Source organism: Taurulus bubalis (assembly GCF_910589615.1).
Source record: "Taurulus bubalis genome assembly, chromosome: 17".
Lineage (NCBI taxonomy): Eukaryota > Metazoa > Chordata > Actinopteri > Perciformes > Cottidae > Taurulus > Taurulus bubalis.
The window spans coordinates 19335954-19358151 of NC_136605.1; the positions used below are offsets into that span (position 1 = coordinate 19335954).

A 22198-nucleotide genomic window follows, 5' to 3' on the forward strand; every position below is an offset into this window, starting at 1 on the left:
TGTATCTATTCTGCTGTGTTTTTATCAGATAATATACTTCATTATAATACAATTCTAGCGTTCCGTTTTAAATGTACCGTCCCCACAGTTTGACAGTATGACTTACGGAGGGTTCTCTCCCAGAGCACCACCCTTGTACAGCAACACCATGTCCGTCCCGTAGATGTTGTACATCTTGTAGGGGTTCACAGACACCAGAATACTACCTATGTTCGTCTAAAAAAAACAAGCAATGAAGAGAGAGAGAGGACAAGAATTAAATGGAAGTCCAAAAAGAAGAAGAAAAACAAAAAGAGGTTTGTAAAATCAACACACACACTCATAATATACTGATCTGACTACAGATTTACAGGTTCGAGGAATGTTCAGCAGTATAATTAAATGGTTGTATGTTGGATGTGTGTGCTGCTCAGATACTTGCATAAATCAGCTCCCTCTCAGATCTTTTCCTCAGGTTCATCAGAACAGCTTCTTCATGCATCTCCCTGGACAGAAGCAGTACAACAAAGGTATTTAAGGTTAGAAATCTCAGATCACTCTCCCATCATGTTTACACTGTGCCTGTTTTAAATTTGGCCTTTCTTCACGAAACATTTTTCCAATATCTTTGATCAATATTTAAGCCACAGCATCTATAAACACTTTTCAAGAGTCGTCCATCCTGTCGTTTTAAACAACTTCTTGGTGTGTTTTTTATGTTTACAATATTTTTTGTAGCAACAAAGAATTTGACAAAGAGTTAACTCAAGCGTGTGAGTTGTTTCCTACTTACTCTATCTGCGTCATATCTTCCACTCCATCTTCCTCTCGCTGCTCCCGTTGAGCTATGGTCTGCATGCTTCTGATTGAGTACATCTAAAATACATGTGTACACACTGAGAAATGACAACATGATGCATGCACATAGCGCTGTGCACAAAGGGTTCACACAGTAATACATGCACTCACTCATTTGGATATATCAATTTTCTCGCTTTCCGATGATTCTAATCTCGATTGTATCTAAAGTCCTTGTTTGCCATTCTCTCACCAAAATAAATGTACACATTTTACTTTCCTGTTCAATGTGCCCATCACCTTTCTAATACAATATTCTGGTCTTTCAACCATCAACACATTAATTAATAATGTAAGCTACGATACCTCTGATTACTCCGCACTACTAAAATTCCACTAGTGTGCCAGACTTTCACCTTAAAATCACACTTGCAAGATTACACGATAAGCATTATGAGAGTATAGGGCCCAACATTAGCTATTTTGTCTACTAAATTGAGTCATGTATTTAAAACATTTACCTTGTCAAACCATTGCCCCTTTGGTTCCCCCTCCCTGCTGAGATTCCACTGCCCTGGTTCATGCCCCACTTGTCCCTGTACCATCAGGCTGTGGGGTTCCAGCAGCTCCCCGTCTCTATACATGGACCACTTATTGAGGTTCTGCACTGTGCCGTGAGGTAGAACCCTCTCTGCACCCCACACATCCACATCTTGCTGCAGTCCCATGCTGTCAACTCCGGGGCCCTGTGCCCAGTGCTGTTCTGGGCCGGATCCCTGGACCTGGGGTGACACTACAGCATATGAGGGTAGGCGGTAAGAGGCCCCTCGGAGGTGAGAGTTCTGAAGGGCACCAGAGAGATTAAGCGAGCGAGGTTCTGGGGTGCTCGGGGCACCAAGCCTTGTCATGATGTTACCATCAGGGAGACGGTAATTTGCTCCACGAAGGTTTGGGTTCTTTGATAAAGCATTAGACAGGTCAAGTGTTCGGGGTGCAGCAGTGGGCTGAGAGCGGGTCTTTAGAGTTCCATCAGGCAAACGGTAGGCGGCGGATCGGAGGTTCGGGTTTCGTTGGAGAGCGTTGGAAAGGTCAAGAGAGCGCGACTCAGCGGGATCAGCAGAACCAGGCTGCCTCAATAGTGTTCCGTCTGGGAGTCTGTAGGAAGCACCTTGGAGTTTAGTGTTTAACATTGCACCAGAAAGGTTTGGACCGGAGGAGACAACGGCAGATGCTTGGGTTTGATTTCGTGAAAACAATGATGATCCTTCTGGGAGCTGAAACTTTGCTTTACGCATGTTAGCATTCATCAGAGCGCCAGATAGCCCTGGCGACGATACTGCAACCTCCTCTACCGGATGTGACATAAATGAACCATCTGGTAATCGATAAGAAGCCTTACGGACATTAGGATTGAGAAGAGCAGAGGAGAGCATAGAAGATGAAGGGGCAACAGGCTCAGGTACCGGCTCGTTCCTTGTCACCAAAGTTCCATCTGGCAGCCTATATGTGGCTTTACGTACATTGGGGTTCAACAGTGCAGAAGAAAGCATAGATGGGGATGGTGCAGGTGTGGGCTCTGTCCTTGTTACAAGACTTCCATCAGGCAAACGATATGTGGCCTGTCGCATACTAGGATTGAGCAAGGCAGAGGATAACATTGAGGGTGATAGGGGTGATGGACCTGGGGAAGGTTCAACAGGTTCAGTTCTGGTGACGAATGAGCCATCAGGTAGTTGATAGGTGGCCTGACGTAGGCTTGGGTTCTGCAGGGCATTGGAGAGCATAGAGGGTGACAGACTCCCACCAACACTGACACCACCTCCAACATCAGTTGTAACTGGAGACCCAACAGGGCCCCGGGACATTGTCAAAGTGCCACCTGGAAGCTTTAACATGGATCCCTGGATGTGGGAGGTCCGCAGTCCACCAGCAAGAAATGACGAGTTACCTCTGATGTTCCCTTGTTGAAGTGTGGTAGGAGGAGGGGCGGGAGAGGCAGGAGACATGGGGGAGAGGTGTCGCTGAAGGGGTGAGACAAAGGAAGCATTATGTATCTGGGCATTGAGCATAGCAGAAGAAAATTGTGGGGAGGAGGCTACAGCCGGAGCAAGAGAGGCTGCTGCCTGAGGAGGTGAAAAAACGGTGGTATAGGCATTGGCATTGCGTTGCAGAGGGGATGAGTAAGAGGCGCTGGCCAATTGGGAGTTCTGCATCAAAGCATTGGATAGATGAAGAGTGGCATGTGGATTCCCATCCTGGCTTGCTTGGATATCAGCTGATATAACCCCCTGGCCACCAGGTATGGGGGAGGGGCTTCTCTGTAAAGGTGTGGTGTAGCTGGCATTCTGTAGATAAGGGTTCTGGAGTGCGTGCCCTAAAAACGGTGATGAGGGTGCAGGTTGAGGGAGGTTTTGAGGGTAGACTTCATACTGTGTTTGTGGGGAGGAGGATCTCTGTAAAGGAGAAGAGTAAGCAGTGTTGGGGTAAGAGATAGAGGAGGGACGAGGGGAGGGTGGGAAGGGAGCACCTACAATCTGAGGGTTTGGTAAAGCATTTGTAAGCATTGGGGATGGGCCTGGCTCCATCATTGTGTAGTCATACTGGGTGATTTGAGTCTGAGATGGGTGGAGCGTACCAGGCGGAAGACTAGGGTGAGGTACTGGATGTTGAAAGGATGTTGGCCCTAGACTCATAGCCCTTTGGGGAAAGGGGGATGTTGGTTGAGACCTGTAGTGCATGGGAGTGGCTGAACGGGAGGGCAGAGGAGATGAACGTTGCAGTTGTTGTGGAGATAGAGGTCTACTCTGCAGCCTACGCACTGATGGCTGGGGAGAATGAGGGCCACTCTGTTTCAAAGAAGGCTGTGGGGAGGCAGGAGGCCGTGGAGGGGGTCCTCTGAATGACTGCCTAGATTGCAGAGAGGGCTGGTTCCTGGGCATACGGACTAATGGCTGCCCCCTACCAACAGGTCTGTGGAAGCCTCCTTGAGGAGCACTAATTCGCTTCGACTCCCTCAACCCTGTAGGATGGGAGCCTACCCTGGCTAACATGGGTGTTCTAGCTATGCCCCCTATCTGTCCTAAGTGAGGAGCCGGGCCACTATGGATAGAGGACCTGAAAGGGGCTACATGCTGAGTGACAGGGGGTCCATGTCTACTGCGTCTTTGTGAGTAGGGATTTGCTGGAGAGGGTTTCACGGCCCCCATGGGCACATGACTTCGGCTTCCAGCGCCGCCTCTCAACCTGCGAGTCGAGGACCGGGTGGGGAGGGGGCGATTGGTGATACGCGATGGGGAAGGAGAAGGAGGACGATGTGGGGAGGTGGAGCGGAAGGTTTGTGGGGGAGACCGAGATCTCTCAGGCAGAGGTGGGCTCCGTCTTTGTGGGGATGGTAGGGGAGGTGAGGGGGAATGCCTCAACTTGGATGTTTGTTTTCTACCTTTGAACATATGAGGTCTGGTAGATGGTAGAGGCACAGCATCAGGAGGTGGTTGCTGTCTGAAAGAGAGTCTTGGGGAAGGTGGTGGGCTTGCTCTCCTCCTCAGCGATCCCCGGGGTGAAGCTAGAGGGCTAGAAAGCGAAGATTGTGGTCGAACAGTTGATGGAGCCCTGTGTAACCCAACTCCCCCCCTTCCTCTTGAATGGGATGGCTGACCTCGAATTGACTTCCCTCTCCTCTGTTGTGATGGGGATGCAGTTGAACTGGGTGGCCTACGCCTTTGGGAAGATGGCACTTGACCTGCCATAGAGGCCCGGTTAGTGAACCCTCTCCTATGTGAATAAGGGGAAAAATGGGGGTCTGGCTGGATGTCTGTTTGGAAGTCCACATAATGTTGTGAGAAGCGGGGTGAAGGAGGTGCCATTACCCTTACTGATCCCTGCCTACGTGACAGTTGAGGGGATGGAAGGGGACTCATTCGTCGCACTGGCCTAGGTGACGCCACTGGGGAATGCAGTTGTGAATGCATTAGTGGAGGCATCTGTGGATGCATTTGTGCAGCCATTGGTGACATTTGTCCCATATGGAACATTTGTGGGTCTTGGGGGAGGGAGGGGTGGTGCACTTGGGAGGTCAAATGCGGAGGTAGTGGAGATGGCGACATGTGATTGAGAGAAACAGAGAAAGGCTGGTGAGTAGGCTGAGGGAGAGATAAATTATCCTGTTGCATGGTCATAGCTGTTGGGGAGAGAGCTTGTCTATGAAAAATAGGGGTTTGTTGTTGGTTCATGATAGTAGGATAATGGGGCTGTGCAGGATGATATGTGGGAAGGGGCTGTGCAGGAAGGTATGTGGGAAGGGGCTGCTCATATTGTATATCTGACATCATGTCCAGATTATTGAGGTCAAGAGCTGGGGAGGGAGGGTGGTACATTGGGGAGGTGTGATACAAATTAAGAGGAGGAGGAGGTGGCAGGGTTTCCACCTCTAGTCTGTCTTTTCCAAATAGCCTAACCTGGGGCCTGGGGACCCTGAACTGCTCTGCCAAAAATGGCTCAGCAAGAGGGTAAGCCAGCTGCTCCTGTCCATATAGCTGTCCTGTCTCGGCTGGATCCAACCCAGCATCCATATAGAAAGCTTGCTGATAGGGATTATGAATAGCAGCCGGGTCCGTATATCCCAGCATTGGGTCATCATATAGGCCTGACACAACATCATACCCACCACTCATCATGCCATGTGGGTATGGCATCCCATTGTTATAAGCCATATTGTGGTCCAAGTAATCTCCATACAGCTCGGGGTCATAAGGGTCATAGGAACCATCCATGGCATTACCATAATAACCATATGGCTCTGGCTCCACTGCATACAGCATTCCATCTTCACCGTAGTAGTACTCCATCCCTTCATCGCCATAGTAATCTTCATACTCATCATCGTAATAGCCATAAGGGTAACTGTAGTAATCCACGTCATCCTCATAGTACAAGTCATCTTCATAATAAAAGTTGCCCTCATCATCGTAGTAACCATATTCATCTTCCCACTCATCCTCATCGTCATAGTAATCCAATTCCCCTCCATAAGGGTCATATGGGTCATAGGTCATTGGTTGTCTCTGGTAGCCACTCGGTTTCCCCCTGTTGTGGTAATCTTCCTCATATCCATACTCATCATCTTCATATTCATAAGCTTCATTGTAATGTTGAGTCTGTCCCCCTCTAGTGTCCCTGTTAGCAAATGATAGACTCTTTCGTCCCCGTCCTCCTGCTCGGGCCCCCAGACGACCCTGACCCTTAGCAGTCAGGAACCTCCCTGTCAACCAGTTAGATGCTGCAGCCATCCTTCCTAACATCCAGCTTTTAGTCTTAAACCCTACGTCTGCTTTTTTTTTCCCAAACATGCCTTTAAACTTTCCTCCCATTCCCTTTGCCTCTGCTGCCATTTTCCCCTTGCCCCCTAAACCGGACAGATTTATTGTCTTTTTAGGTGGTGTGGCTTCTTTTGGAGGAGCATCCTTTTTATTAAACATGCTGAAGCCAGACAAACCGGGCTTTTTGTCAGCGGAAGATTTACCCCCAAACCCAGAAAAAAGCTTGCTGGATCCCAGAAGGGGTTTAGCAGCACCAGGGTCCTTCTTCTTCTTGGAGATTCGTAGGAAGAGACGGGAGGTGCTTTTGAGGTTCCTCTTTGGTTTTGCTTTCTCTGCCGGCTGTTTAGAGGGAAAGCTAAAAGGAGAAGACTTCCCTGAGATGCCTGAGAGGGCTTTTGATGCTCCTTTGAGGTGAGACTTGACATCTGGTGTCTTTAGTGCTTTAGTGCCCTTCTTCTGTCCCTCTGACACAAAGCCTATCATAGCTTTGGAGGCTCCTTTGATGTTGACATCACCCATCTTTTTCAGGTTTATCGGACCCATCCCTTTCTTCGCCGGTGACTTCCCCTTTGTTTCCTTCTCCTCCTCCTCTTCATCCGATAGAGGTGCGTTTTTTGGAGGCTTAAAACCCTTCACAGCCATGGCCTTGGATGCACCTTTCAGGGCTGCTTTCCCTTTCCCTTTATCCTTCTTGATAATTACCTCTTCCTCGCTCTCATCCTCCTCTTCTTCTTCAGTCATCGTCTCCTCTTCTTCTTCCTCTGACCCCTCCTCTGACTCGCTGACAGGTTTCTTTCCCTTTCCCTTCTTTCCATCGTCCTTCCCTTTTCCTTTAGCTGGTGGCTCCTCGGCTTTCTTTCCCCCTTTCTTGTCATCTTTCCCTCCCTTCTTATCGTCCTTTCCTCCTTTTTTTGGCTCCTCCGACTTGCCTTTCTTGGCAGCTGATTTTGCGTCACCTTTTTTAGGTGGCATGATGTTTCCTGACTCAAATCATTATAAAACGAAGAAGAGGAAGAACAAGTTCCCAAAATGTGCTAAAGTAGGTCGGTATCAATGTTAATGTCAATATGTACTCCTGGGAAGAAGAGTCCAAATAGTAGCAACATCCTCTCATTCCCTTTTCTTTTCATGTCTTCTCTCCCTTTCTGTCCATCTGATCCGTTCTTGTGACACCCCAGAAACCCCAGAAACTCCTTCTCAAGTCAGTTGTTCTATAATGCACACGGAGACAAACACAAACCACAGTACTTCAAAACACGATCTAGTAATGGAGTCAGAATCTCAGCCATCAGTGCTCGCATTACAGAACGTCTTCAAGCATCAGCAAAAGAGCTGTTGTCTCCTTGTGAGTAAAAAGAGACAGCAACATGTCGAGGAAGGTTAAATAAATTTAAAAAAAGGCAGTCGTATCTTGAGTTTAAAATGTTATATATGAGAAAAAAGGATCTAAGTGGTTACAGTCTCTCAGTTTTACCCACTTGTTGACTCTGGCCCACTGAATTGTTCCACTGAAGTCCATCAAGCAGAGCAAAAATACTTCTTGTTCCTCTTTATAGGCGTGTAAGTAACTTCCCAGGGTCACACGATGAATAAAAGCCCCTGCTATCCCGGTGACAACGTCAGTGTAGTCCTTTGTGTGTCTCCCATTGTCAGTGCGTCCTGTGAGTCCAACAGTGAATCCTCATCTTGGCCGCCGCACCAACTTTGGCAGGACGTCCCCCCGACAAGGAGAGCCGACGGGCATGCGTCCGTGTGAGTCTCGGCCTTCAGGGGTGTCCTCCTCTTTGTCTGAGAGCGAGTGTGTGTGCGTGTTGTATCCTCCCACATCCACGTCAGCTTGCCTTTCTGACCTCCTGCAACCTTCGGCATCTCTCTCTGGTTACTGCGGCTTCATCCATACCCTGTTCGCCTCAAGTTGAGGCCTCATCGAGTCCTCATCGAGTCCTCAGCTCATGTGCATGCACATATGATCATATGTATTGTATGTCTGTTTGAGTATAAGCATCAGAGTGCATCCCTATATAGTTGCGAAAGCCCACTTAATGCACCAGCTATACTGCCTCGGGGTAACCCTATCTGCAGGCTCGCTCCTGTATGAATAATGCAGGAGGGCTGAGCTGTTGCAAAACTGTGTCTGAGAGGCGAAGCCACACAGAGCCAAAATACACACATAGCGGCGGTAGCAGCATGGACCACAGCTGAGAGTGATATATGCCAAAATGTCCACACAAGAATTCAACAGTAACCAGACAAACCAAAAATACACAGGGGCACGTTTGATGCCGGCAGATTTAACTCAGAACTTACTTGGGTTATTCAAATAAAGCAATCAAATGAAATATTACTGTCCCTATGGTTCTAGTCAGTGTTGCACAATCTAAAGCAATTTTCCACTAAGTAACCACCTATAACAGGAACTAGCCCATCAGAAATCGTATAGGCCTATTGAAGCCTGATTTACAAGGTAAAAAAAAAGAAAAAGCTTAATTTATTGTCCTTTTATTCATCTTAACACAGCCATGATCCTCCATTAGGCATCGCTCCAAATAGCATCATATCATTTCATACCAGTTATATTTGGCAAAACAATTAAAAAAGAAAAAAGGATAATAAAAAGAACAGTAAACCTTTTAATTATTTGTCTCCTCAAAACATACAGACTTGCATACATCTTTGTCAGAAGAAGAGGAAAGTGTAGCACGGGCGGGTGTGAGGTGTAATGGCATTACACAAACAGCTGATGTTAATTCATTGAGGATGGTCTGATGTCAGCTCACTGATGATGATCTGATGTTAATTCATTGATGACGGGCTGATATTCCAGGAGGTCATCTCAGTGGCAGATATGAATGTTTAATGTCTGCCCTGTGTTCTGGCTACGCAGCACGGATAAAACATTCATTGCAAGTTGCTCTAAATATATCACAAAGGGTCAACCCCACCCTGGCCTGCTCCCCAAGCAATGCATTATACATGCGGGCTAGTGTCAGGGGTCAAAGGCCAGACACCACCAGGACAGAGAGCAAATAGCCAAAGAAAGAAAGAAGGACCATTTTCTGATAACAGCAAACACTAAACATTCAAAGACATGCATCCACATGGAAATATCATTTATTTTCAGTAGAGCGAAACAGAAGAAAGATCTTGATCACTTATGTAAATTACAGTTAACAGGTCCGCCTCCATCTTCTCTTGATTTTGAACGACTAATGATCTTGACCTAAGATACGATCTGAGCAGAAATCTGTATCACGTATCCCCCAGGAGCGGTGACCATGACACAACTGTAAACGGTCTGCAGGCTGCACAACAATAACAACAACAGCAGTTGTTGGTATCATCTAACTGCAGACTAAGATAAGGGGGATAAAGAGAGCGAACGGGCACAGACACAAGTTCAAAAGTTCCTTCCTGTCTCATCAGATACACACACGGCGGAGGTTGTTGGTCACCAAACAGGTAAAGAGACACACAAAGAGATCAATTTGATATGTGTGATGTGTATCTGCTGTCTAACTGATGTGGTCTGTTGACTGAGTGAACTGGTAATGAATAGAGCGCAGACGACAGCGATGGAGGAGGTGGAGAAAGGTAAGGAGGGAAGAGAGAGGTGCATCAACGAACTGGTGAAAAGGTGCGAAGCAGATGAAAAAAAAGTGTGACTGAAAAGAGGGAGAGGGGGCAAACATGTGAAAGAAGAAATGAACTAAAAGTAGCGGAATGATGGAACTAGAAAAGCAAAATGAGAGAAGAAAACTGTTATAGTGAGAAAGAGAAGATGGAGGGATGACAGAGGGACAATAGAGACGGAGTGAGAGATGAAGGGGAGAGTCTCTCCATCTGCATGCCAATCGCTGACAACACGCTTTCATCAGACGCACTCAGCGACACGCGAGTAATAAAGGAGATCACCTGAGCAGGAGCACAGCCAACAGGCTCATTTAATGACTATGGGTCATACTGCATTGTGTAGAAAATATTCTAATATAATGGTTTGACATCATTAGTTTTGTTGGTATTTGATCAAAAAGAGATATTTTCAGTTTGGAAGACAGTGTCATCCCTACAGCGCTTGATGATGGTGATAGTTCAGATGGAAAATGACAGAGAAGGTGAGGCAGGAGGATGAAGAGGCTGGACTCAGGTTTCCTGTGAGCTTTTAAGCTTCATTCAAGTCTTAACCTTCGCTGCCAGATTAACCAGTGACAATGGCGAGATGCCAGCGGCTGCTCACACACACACACACACACACACACACACACACACACACTGAAGACCTGCCACAGAGGATCAAACACCAACACTTGGCTGGAGAGACGGCTATTATTAGACCTGAAAACGAGATGCTCAATTTGACCTTAATGTATCCGTTACATGTGAATGTAAATACCAAGTGCTTAGCGGCGGTATCAAACACGGACACACAAAGAAAAAAACATCTACAAGACTTTGTAACACTTCATGAGGCGATCCTTCAATTTCTAATCCTAATGCATCACAAGCTACTTGTAAAAGAAAACGTTTAGCTGATGCTGTGATGCAGGAATCTCACAGTAACAATATATTTTACTTGTAAGGTGCAACAGCTCATTCAACAACCTCACTCATCTAAGGAGTGGAGGAACCAAAGATATATAAAGTCTTCAGTGGGTCTGGAAGGAGCTTTTCAAGGTTTAAAAACACACACACAGCTGGAAACTCTAAAGACGCTATGGAGTTGCATGATGGGAAATGTAAGATCCAGCATTTCCTGGGCTTGGTTAATCAAGACACTACAAGTCTATTTCCGCCTCTGAGGCTTTGATTTGTTTTGCTTCTTTTTTTAACGCTTCTCAGTAGAATCACAAAGAAGTGGCTGATGTTACTTATTGCAAGCTGCGGTGCGTTTAGAGGCGGCGCCTTTTGTCAACAGCAGCAAGACGAATTATTGATGTGTGTAGCCGTTGTGAGCTTTTAAAATTTTAACGTGTGACCAAAATTATGAACCATTTTAATCCTAAAAATGTCAAAGCCAATAAATATATTTGTAATGCCAAAACAAAGCGCCACGAGCAAAACTTTTCACGTTTCCGCTGACTTTAACTAAGAGGGATTGAATCTGTCAATGAATAAAATTAATGAGCACAGAAGGTGGAAGAAAATATGACTTATGGTGAATTATTCATGAAGTGGTAATTTACAAATAAAATAAACTGATTCTCCTCAGTTGTTTACTTTGCCACTTTGTAAAAGTGAGTGATAAGACCATGTTAACATCTGACAGTGAACAACATGAAGTACCTCCCAGTAATCCCTCTTTTCTTCAACATCACTGCTATCAAACACAGAAAACTGAGGCAAATTCTAAAACATGCAATATATGAACTGCCACACCCTCTTGTGGCAATAAACATTATTTCTATAATCACAGCTGTTGTGTTTGGTACAGCTTACCTTATCTCTTTTTTGTTTTTAAGTGACAGATGTTGTTATTTCGAACCCTTAAATCCACCAAAACGTCCGATGAACCAACTCGCTGCTTGTGGTAAAAACCTAACCGACTGGCTTTGGTCTGCACCTCTCCTGGACCCTCTGCTCATGTTTTATAGCCCTCTGCACACAAACACACAAACACACATTTACAAACCTTTCCTTAAATTACACGGCCCGTCTGGACACACAATGGGCCTCCAGTGCTAAAACAGCAAACAATAAAAACATCTGTTGCTTCAGTGAGGCTTCAGCGGTTACCTGAACATCTACAGTACAAATGTACAATAGTGAGTAAAGAAAGGAGTCGGTCCAGCTGTGAGACTCTATACATCGACCCATCATGCATCAGCATCAGCAGGGACGCGGTTAGGTTTCTTAGTAAACATGATGCACTTCTACACGCCATGTGTGTGTAGTGCTGCCACCCCTCCGTGCGCAAGTGCCTCAGTAATCAATTGTGCCAGGTCCATTGTGCGTGAATAGCAGGATCACACACACACACACACACACACACACACACACACACACACACACACACACTACACTGTCATCCTCCCACACTGGCGCCCCGACGTCAGAGCCAAAGAGCAATTTGTTATGTAAACCCCTTAAGTGACAATAGGTTGTGTGTGTGTGTGTGTGTGTGTGTGTGTGTGTGTGTGTGTGTGTGTGTGTGTGTGTGTGTTGTCAGGGAGCCTTATCAGATCTCCTCACATAAACACACACACACACCACAAAAAGGCATCTCTCACACACTCACAGCATGAGGACAGCGCTCAGTCGGCCTCGTCAGTTTTACACATCAATCGCTTGAATCAAATCAAATAATTGTTAGTCGACAGAGTTTCTTTGGTCGAGGACAGTTAAGTGTTACTCTAAACTAAATACGGTCTTCATACAGTACGTGAAGACAGTATTTAGAATATGATGATTGTGTGTTTCGAGGATTACTTTTAACGTTATGTCTCAATTTCTCCTGATAAAAACATCATCATGGTCTATGAGGAACCCCTTATGGTTTAAATATGTTGTCTGAGTCTTTGCACGCTGCTTTTACTTTCTTATAATGCAACCCGTCTCTTTGAAGGGACCAACATGTAGGTTGTGTTTGCTCGTGGGAATTTATGAATGCGTTAGCGCCGGATTACTGTTTTTTCTGTGTAGTCCTGCTTCTTTATGTACATCGGTGAGCTAATCCATCCCGAGACAAACATCTGCACACAAGATGTACAGAAAACAACCGGATCGTTTGTTAAAGGCCTTAAAGGAGATTATCTTAACATAAAGGCAAAAGCAGTACACACAGCAGTCTGTTAGCCTTTACATTATGCAGGTACATATGCTCAGTGCAGACCTTTCTATCCAACTGTTTGCTTATCCAGTCTTTTGTCAGACTCAACGTACTCTACGTTTTTTTTTTTTGCAAATCCAACCCAGCAAACTGATAACAACAATAGAGCAAAACAACAACAAAGAACCTTGCACCACAATGCGTGGGGACGACACCTGTAACACCTAATGTCTTTGGGATAAAAAAAGAAGAAAGAAAACAGTGTCATGAAGTGTGACAGTTTTGTTTGTTTGGTCTCTTCATGTGTTTCATAGTTTGTGAAATTAAGTCAGGAGTTGGAGCTCAGGTTCACTCGCCAATTTTAATTAAATGTTATCTCATAAAATGAATATCCAACCCTTAGTGAATCAATAATTAGTTAAATGAAAGCCAATTTATTTATTTAAATAAAACACACACTCTGCTACATGTAATGAGCAGGATGAGACAGAAGAGGGCAGAAGAGACAAAGCAATCAGGGTCCTGACACTTTGTCTATGACTGGTATGTTTTATTTTCTATTAGCCAGAAAATATAGAATTATATGCATTAATTAATCAAATCTCCAGGTGCTGCACAACCATTTTAGTCCCCAGAAAGAATAGCTGCTGTTTTGGCTATACAGCTAATGCGGATCCAAATAAATTAAATGAAAAGCTCCAGGTAGTTTTCGAGTCAGACTAAAAACAGAATATATTTGTATTATTAGATGAGTTATATGTGAATGTACTGTATATATTGGTGGATTTTATGAAAGCAGAAAAGACGGACAACAGCAGATTGTCACTGTCTATAAACAGTAATTGTCATTTCTAAACTCCACGAAAAAAGTGTTGCATGCAACCAAGAAAGGTCATCCTGGTGGCCTCTGGGTTTCAGACCCTGCCCATGTCCCATATTTCAAGTCTGCTCTCTACATATCTCTATACGTCTATCTAATCAGGGTCAAACTGCCCAACTAATGTATGCATCATGGCAAAGCTGCACGAGAGCAGAAGCTGCACGTCTTCCAGGAGGAACGATGCTGATGGTACAATTTGCACCATCTGACATGTGATCAAAATCATAAATTATTGTTGTAACACTTTGGTGTCAGCTCCTGTCAGGGCTGCCAGTTTGTTTTTCTTTCCGTCTGCTGATTATCTTCTTGATAAATTCATTGATTAGTTTGTTTGTTTTTATAAAATGCCAAAAAGTTGTTGGAAAAAAAGTCAATCCCATTTTCCCAGAGTCCATGGTGAACATTTAAAAATATTCTCTAGAGTAATAGCCGAAAAACATAATCAGTTTACAGAGAAAAGTGGGACATCTTCATATTTGAAGCACTGAAAACAGCTATTTCATGGGAAATGACAAACAATTAGTGTATTATCTGTCAATTGACCAACCGATTAATCAAATAAACACTGCAGCTCTATGGCAAATAAAAGAACATTTGGGTTACTATTGATTATACGAAGGAAAACTCCCGGGTTACAAGTCATCTGTTTTAAAAGGAGCTAAGTGGGGCAAGTCTGAACACTACGTTCTCTCATTAAGACTAAACTCAGAAATCCAGCATTCAGTTTTAAACAACAAACTGTTGGTACCAAACAACATGAAAACAGGTCTGTATAAAAGCAGTGTAACCAAACAGTTCTTGCTCATGTGCAGTGTGTGGTGCACACACACCCTCTGGAAGCCATATGGAGCCAAGCAGCATCAAGTGTCACGCCTGCTCCACACAATACACACCTTTGTTTCTTCTTTTCCTCCACAGTGTTATCCCTCCATCGTTCCTCTTCTCTTCAGGTTATTCCAAAGCAGAACCTCTCCATCCCATCTCACTCTGTGGAGACATCTTCGTGGCATCTTTTGAAGGCCGGCGGTGGGAACACACAGCCCCTCTCTGCGTCGCCCGCGTGAAGCCTCCCACTCAGTCCCCACTCTCCCGGCCCGAAGAGCCGCTTCTGAATATTTAATGGTGCTATTGTGCTTGTTCCAGTGAATGGGGAGCATTGGCTGGGAGTCCGTACTTTGTGGTCGGCCTGCCTTGGAGCGTTGGAGACGGGACAGGAGCAGCTGGGCGGCCTGGATGGAGGCAGTGGGGACAGGTCAAAGGTGATGGACCCACACCTGGTGTGCAGAAGGGATAAAGGTCATCTGATGGTCACAAAGACAACACAGACTTAGTTGAAGTGAGGAAAAAAAGTGAATTTAATGATTTAATGTAATACTTTATGGTTCAGTTGTATTTCTATAACATTCCTACTCACATTGGGGACTTTTGCAGCGTTATTTAAGTCCCTTCACCTTCCAGGAGGACGTAGCGATGCGCAGCGTCTGTTGCTAAAAGGTTGTTTTAGCTCACCTGAGCTCTGAGTTTAAGACTCAGTCATATGGAGCTTTGGACGTAAGCAAAAACATCTTTAATCTCAGTGTTTTACCAACTTTAATGTTTTTGCTTCACCGCTTCCAAAGCATCAGAGAAAGTTCTGAGAAGCTAACTGTTAGCTAACCGTAAGCTAGCCAGCTAGCTGCCGCTGAATGGAGCGTTTAGCAGCGAAAGACTGGAAGATGTTTCCCTCTGAACCTAAATTAGAACTAAAAGAGGAGTAAATATGTGACTCGGAGCCTCCAGGTGGATGAAACGGGCTCCAAATGAATGATGATGTCGCTCCATAACGGCAAGATCTCAGTTCCTGGTGTCAGTGTTTTGTTCACAGCTCATTTCCCCCAAATGACCAAAGAAAAATGTAATGCAGGTTTAATAGTTTGAAATAAATATCTAATGTGAATAAGAACAAACTCCTATAAAATTAGTGACACCATTAAAATTCCAATAATAAAGTCTTAATAAATGAGTTTTAATAATTTCACATAATCTTTCATTTATATATCTTACTAAATTCTTTATACAAAAATTCACTTTATAGTTTTTTTTAATACTGAACTAAAGACAACTTCCTGTAATGAAAACATGTTGATGAATTAGAAGTGTGGTATTTACATGTGACTGAATGTAATACAGATGAGATAGTTAAATATACCAATACATTAATGTGAAATGTATAGTAATAAAAGAGACACAAGCACTCATCATTTTATGGACTTTATTTTTCCCCCCGCCCCCCCCGTTTCTCTCTGAATCAATGCATCTTCTTGATAATAATCAAAAAGTAAAATACACCATTTCCTGTGCACAGCCAACTCAAGTCTGCTCTGTCTCTTCAATGCATTTTGTTCATTTTAATATACAAAATAAGAATGGCAGCGTTTTTTCATTGCAGTAAATGTACTGTACAGTTTTTATTCTTCTCCATTTTAACTCAAAGTGTGACTCTTCCTCCTCCGTTCCGTCAGGAGCTCGTTTTACTTCTTAACGACCTGGATGACGTCCTCGTGCTCCATGATGTGTGTAAGGCCGACCCTCTGGGGGCTGTACTTGGTGCTGGTTCCCTGGAAGACCAACAGACCACCAGTTCAGACCCTTCCTTTTTAGTTTTTGGGGTTATTTTTTTTAATGCAGTGAATAGCTACACAGTTAACAAGAGATCCTCTGCTTCTCATACATCATGGACCCAGTAAACACAGCTGTAGCTCTATGGGTGATCTTAATTTAGAGTCAATTAAGCGAGCACTGAATATAGTGAGTGCCTTTTCCCACTCACACACCTAATGCAAAGTTATTAATTCTAAGAGCTGCAGCTGTGTTTACTGTAGTAATGATGTGAGTATGGACATTTAAGAACTGAAATGACATTGCTCACAGGCAGTGTTCATACACCGTATCCCAGTTTCATATAATAGATAATAACAATAGATTCTGTACTATATGTATTTCCATCTGAGTATGTGTACATTTCCATTTCTGTTGCATTGTGGAATAAAAGCAACATCAACGTCGCGCTAGATATTTTATCTTGATATTTTAATTGCGTTCCTCCATGTTACGGACGCTGTCCTGTCTAGTATGCGCACATGTATTGTGCTTGTTTTGTGTTGCTCTTTGTTGTTTTGTCTCCCCCTCCTGTTGTCTTTCTCATACTTCACAGATGTACACACCTGGTTCCAGTCATCCAATCAACCCACCTGTTCCAGATCTCCAATCAACCAGTCCCTCTTTTAATAGTCCTCCATTTTGTCAAGTCTCTCTCTGCCCCCTGCACGCGGGTCTCTGAGGTTGAGCTGAGCTGTGGCAGAGCTCGGTTTGAGCGCTGACTAGTTGTTAGTGCTTGCTTGTGTGTTTCCTTGTTTATGTTTTGTCTTTAGTTACCCCACCTTTGTGTAAACTATTTCTTGCTAGCAGCCTACTTTGGTTTTGTTGTTGTCTTTGTTACTTCCTTTTGTTGTGCGCACAGGGTCAATGAGGACAGGGAAGATACCCTGGGGTTTACATATTGCACACACGTAGGTTTACTTGTTGTTAATACCCTAGGTTAGAGTGAGCACCACCCCCTGTACTTTTTCACCTGTCAATGGGGGGGGGGAAGGGGTTTTGTTAAGTTCTTTTCTTTGGTGCCACTGACAGTCCTTGTTCCCTGTGTTGCGTTTTTTGTAAATAAATGTGTGACTGTACCTGCTCTTGTCCTAATCTGTTGTTTTTATGTTGCGCCCCACTCCGAGCCACCACGAGGCGTAATACTCCAAAAAGGGTAGAATTATTTTAGTGATTCTTCTCGTGACATTACTACAAACTGGAAAACCTGTCTGGAATTACAGTTTAGTGTATCGGCCACACAACAAAAGACATGCAAAGACATTTCACTGGCAAAAACCTGAGTGTCATAACTACCTCGGTGAACTTTCAATAATATGAATGTTGTATTGAAATCTGATTTGTTCCCCCATCTTTATGCAAGCTGGTGGTCATAATTACATTTTTACAGAAACATGCATGACCCAAGAACCACTTTTTAGTGTTTAGTGAAAACTTGAACTTACCCAAACCAGGGCATATTTGAACTGGCCGACTAATGTTCTGTGGATTCGATGGCACTGTGGGGGAGAAAACAAAACCACATATTTGCAAACACATAATACACACATCTTGCTTGTCAATTCGACATCGACTTATATGTGTGAATATTTATGTGCGTTCCACGTACCACATGTTCTACAGATGCTGCTCTTCTCATAATGATGGCATCAGAAAAGTCTGGGCGCTCTAATGGAAAAAGAAGAAAGGAACACAAACTTAATATATTAAGTATACATGATATTTACAGTCCAGCTAGTGAATGATAGAAAATGCCTGCGTACCTCCTCTTTTCTTTGTGTAAATGCAAATCAGAGCCAGGTATTCCCACAACGTCTCAAGAAGGTAATCCAGGTTCAACTTCATACCACAACTGAAATAAACACGTGGACAGAAACAGAGAACCCTTTTTAACTCCCACATACTTAGAGATATTTACAGAGATAGATACAAAACGGGTGAGATGTCAGCTTCCAACCAAGACATCTACTATTCTCACACACACACACAGATATCTGACCTGATGACAACACTGTTAGGTACGTGAGCCAGGCGGTCCACCTCCTCGATGGAGATTTGATCCACCTTATTGTACACCTGTGAATACCACAAATAATATGAGGGGGGGAAGAGACCGCAAACAAATGTACACAAGCTAAAAGCTTCACAGAACTTGCACAACAAATTAGTTTCTATGTGTTGAAAATGTTCAGAAAAACCTCTCGGGACTTGAAATTTGGCTTTGAAAGATTTAAAGTTGTAGAGCTATGAGGATTTGACCCAACCAGGATGACGGGCACTGACTTACATATAGGCAAGGCATGTATACTCTGTTCCCGACGATGACGTCGATGAACTCGTCTGGTGTGCTGTCCTCCCTGAAGAGGACTTCTGCATTAAAGATTTCTGAGAGAAGCGGTTAAAGAAATCAAGCAAATAGATACTGTGACGTATTAAGTCCATAGAAATGATCTTTTGTTTCTTTGAGCTGCCTCTTCTGCCGCTTGAGGAGTGAAGGATACTGTATTCGTGAAGGATGAGCTGAACGAGCTTCTCTGAGCACATGGTGAGAGGAACTGTGGAGTTGAAGGAGAGGCCACCACCTTTCTTGGGCTACAGAAAGACATAAATCACACATTTTACAGTTTAGTATTATAATTTGACAGATTGTTTATATGCTCTGCTAGCAGCAAGGCCCCTTAACCCTTTGGGGGCGGGGCCCGCGTCGACGCGGCCGGGCAGGTGTTTAAGTTTTTAATAAAAATTATATCATCACAGAGATATGGTTTAAAATCTGGCGGATATGGTTTCCACTTCCGAGTCTGAGCATCTTTACATGGACGTGTCTTACGACGTGTGCAAAGCTTCAATGTGAGTCAGAAGATGCTAAGCAAAGAGTCCTGAGCAAATATATATTGGAGGGGACAGACGGCGTAGCTCCAGTGCCTGAAGGATTCGCTAACAAGAAGCTAGCCGGAGCTAACGGGCCAGATAGCTGGCTACAGCGTTTCTGTGAGACTGAACGGTGAGTAATCAATTGTTGCCCCTATCACCGTTAACTTTATTTCAGTGAACTCATACTGACTTGTATTAAAGTATTTTACAGAGTGGATTTAGAACTGTGAGGGTCCAGAGGACAACATGCAGCTGCAGCATCGTCTCCCTGTCCGTCTGCCTGCCAACACATCACCATAGCAGGCCTCAAAGCCAGCCACAGCTCATCATCCCCACCATATAATAATCCATTTGGTTTTTGACATTTATCTACATGCGTCTACCATTTTATTCATATATGCCACTGCTTTTGTGAACCAAAGACCTTTGGTAAACCAATTTCCATCACCAAAACTGATATACCACATGAGTAAAGTTATGTTTTCACAACAAATATGAAACATTTCCAAAATCAAGATTACATTTTTCAGCTTTAGTCATATTTTCTCTTTACACTTGTGCCATGGGACAATGGTGCCTCATTATATAGATAGCTGAGATTCTTCTGTAATGTTTGTATGTATGTATCATTTGCAAGTGACTTTAAAAAGAGAAATTTAAAAATGACGTAAAATCAAGAAAATGACCCCAGACCCCAGAGTGTTAATGACAAAGCAAGCTACCTTGACAGCGGTTTGGGACTTCAATCAGTTGTTTTCCCCCAAAACTAAAATGTTTGCCACAACACAAGCGCCACATCTCTCTGAATTAAGATGTTGATAGTCAGGAGGATGATAGAAAATGTACCTTGAAATATATATTTGGTTTCGACCTGTTGAGTCGGATTCCCACCGACTCCAACTCCTTTTCGAGAAGTTCTCTAGAAAGATGGAAAATAAATTGAAAAGGGAAAGAATTAGTTGATGAAATGACTCATCCGCCTCTCAAATTCCCTCCAACAGATCGGCTCGTGCACACACACACACACACACACACACACACACACACACACACACACACACACACACACACACACACACACACACACACACACACAAACACAAACACAAACAGTGGGCGTCACACACTTCTGAACTTCTCCTTTAGTTGCATCCAACATCATGATGACGACATCTGCTGTCCTGGCAACAGCAATGACCTGCCGACCTCGACCCTTTCCTATAAACAGTCAACGAGTCAGTGTTTTACAAGCCCGATGAAGCCGTTTCTCATTATTTTGAGTGGCAGCATCTAATGTATAAACTGAAAGAATGACAACTCTGAAATCCCACGCTTTATTGTTCTTTAATTATTCTGATACAACACATCAATAACAAAATAGATATGCTACAGTGTTTCCTAAAAATAAAAACAATGTAATCCTACCTTGGGCAGCACCCTCAATGATTCCTGGCAAATCCAGCAACTGGATGTTGGCTCCTTTGTACTGAAGAGCAACAAATAGCAGTGTAAATGGCACTTATTTTTTGTTTAAACAATGTTTAAGACATGCAGTGGCTGTGATTGTGTTTACCTCTATGACACCAGGTATGCAGGTGAGAGTGGTGAACTCATAGGACGCAGCTTCACTGGCTGTTGAGGTCATCAAACTAAGAAAGGTGGACTGCAGGACACAACAGAGGATTCAAATTACACCTGGACATGTTGAATCGTTGGATTACGTTTCACTTCTTTCAACGGTGGCTCGGTTCAACCCTCTTACTGTTTGTATTTGAGATACACAGAGCAGCAGGATTAATGAAACATGATGATGAAAGAGTTTCCAGATCCAAACCAGAAATCCCAGCCCATGGCCGGCAATGTTGACGTACCTTACCCACAGAGGGGAAACCAATAAGAGCAACACGAGCATCTCCAGATTTCATGACATCGAAGCCGTCGCCTTTCGCCCCCGCTGTTTTGGGCTCCAGGAGCTGCGCTCTGTATTTGGCGAGCTTGGCCTTGAGCAAACCCAGATGGTACTCAGTGGCTGGAGAAATGTAATGAGAAAAGAAAATGGTGACACAAGATGCTTTAAAAGTATGCCACAATGATGGAGGTGAGAGGTGAAGAAAGGTGGCTATAAAACTGTAATACCATCTCAACCACCACATTGGAGTTTAGTTTGATTCATTTGAATGCATCAGCTGTTATTTAGGAGATTGTTCCTTTAAGTGTGTGGTTGCTGTAATCAAGCTTACGGTGTCAATTAGCACGCATCTCCTTGGATTTCAGTGAGATCAATGAGTAACACAACACGGACAGCTGACACACAAACAGTGAGACAAGAGAGGTGGCCACTAGTTCGTCCATGGTTTAGCTAGCAGTTAGCATCGCGACGAGACCTCTTACCTTTGTTTTTCTGCGTCCGAGCGATTTCTCGCTCTATTTCCCCGATTTTCTCAGTGATCCCCATTGTGGCGGTTCGGCTGAGCTTCAGACGACGTGACTCTGCCGAGGAGAGAAAACAACAGAGAGCAAGAAACGTGTCACTCCACAGCTAGCTTGGTTAGCCACCCGGCTAACAAGTAGCCCCTAACAGTTGATAAATCCGATTAAAAACTATGAATCGACACAAATAGCTTGAAATTAATATCTGCATAAAACACACGCAATGTCAAGTTATTAAAACAATGTTGTAATATAATAGAAATGTACATTTTGACAAAGGCTTCTCTCAGCGGCATGCACAGACAACTGACATCACCGACCGGAAGTCGTTCCGTGCCCGTGAACGTTCCGGGGGGAAACAAGGAAACTCACGGTTACACAAACGTTGTATCCGTGTGTCGTTATCAGTCGGTAAGTGAGCGGCACGACGACCACCACGTCCTCAGGGTGGAGTAAAATATATTGAAAAGCTATAATGTGCCCAGTTAGATATAGCTGCGTTTTAACAGCCGGACACCCCTG

At 44.1% G+C, this 22198-nt stretch overlaps 4 protein-coding genes across 4 annotated transcripts in view; all 4 read right to left on the bottom strand.

Annotated features, from left to right (window-relative positions):
* myo15aa (myosin XVAa) overlaps positions 1-1700 on the bottom strand; it is a gene marked incomplete at its 3' end in the record, with an annotated part of 28641 nt that extends 26941 nt beyond the window's left edge. The window contains exons 1-4 of the mRNA XM_079233750.1: positions 1299-1700; positions 773-855; positions 418-485; positions 107-206 (exon numbers count right to left, since the gene is read on the bottom strand). Coding sequence (XP_079089876.1) covers positions 107-206; positions 418-485; positions 773-855; positions 1299-1685 — 638 coding nt within the window. The 5' untranslated portion in view covers positions 1686-1700. The remainder of the gene's footprint in view (positions 1-106; positions 207-417; positions 486-772; positions 856-1298) is intronic.
* A 1289-nt stretch (positions 1701-2989) lies between these two features.
* LOC306749576 (uncharacterized protein) lies at positions 2990-4226 on the bottom strand (the record flags this gene model as incomplete). Its single annotated transcript, XM_079232888.1, has 2 exons — positions 2990-3151; positions 3597-4226. The coding sequence occupies 2 exons, from the start codon at positions 4224-4226 to the stop codon at positions 2990-2992; spliced, it is 792 nt and encodes a 263-aa protein (XP_079089014.1).
* Positions 4227-4257: 31 nt separating this feature from the next.
* Positions 4258-7064, bottom strand: LOC306749577 (uncharacterized protein; the record flags this gene model as incomplete). The annotated part of the gene is made up of 2 exons (XM_079232889.1): positions 4258-4347; positions 5232-7064. 2 exons carry the CDS (start codon positions 7062-7064, stop codon positions 4258-4260), a joined length of 1923 nt encoding a protein of 640 aa, XP_079089015.1.
* An 8938-nt stretch (positions 7065-16002) lies between these two features.
* On the bottom strand, positions 16003-22002 carry drg2 (developmentally regulated GTP binding protein 2). Its single transcript, XM_079232586.1, has 14 exons — positions 21944-22002; positions 21638-21736; positions 21118-21275; positions 20820-20909; positions 20672-20732; positions 20374-20464; positions 20093-20165; positions 18874-18964; positions 18660-18757; positions 18372-18448; positions 18136-18224; positions 17982-18040; positions 17818-17871; positions 16003-16332 (listed from the first exon to the last, which is right to left on the bottom strand). Exons 2-14 carry the CDS (start codon positions 21699-21701, stop codon positions 16246-16248), a joined length of 1092 nt encoding a protein of 363 aa, XP_079088712.1. The 5' UTR covers positions 21702-21736; positions 21944-22002; the 3' UTR covers positions 16003-16245.
* Between the last annotated feature and the right edge of the window lie 196 nt (positions 22003-22198).

What these genes read in the sequence shown, in the direction of transcription:
- drg2 (XM_079232586.1), bottom strand. Translation starts at nt 21,701, where the DNA reads ATGGGGATCACTGAGAAAATCGGGGAAATAGAGCGAGAAATCGCTCGG. An exon ending in TCGGACGCAGAAAAACAAAG is followed by an intron (nt 21,276 to 21,637) that starts GTAAGAGGTCTC and finishes ACATTTCTCCAG; the next exon opens with CCACTGAGTACCATCTGGGT. An exon ending in CCTAACAGTGTTGTCATCAG is followed by an intron (nt 18,225 to 18,371) that starts GTCAGATATCTG and finishes TGTTTATTTCAG; the next exon opens with TTGTGGTATGAAGTTGAACC.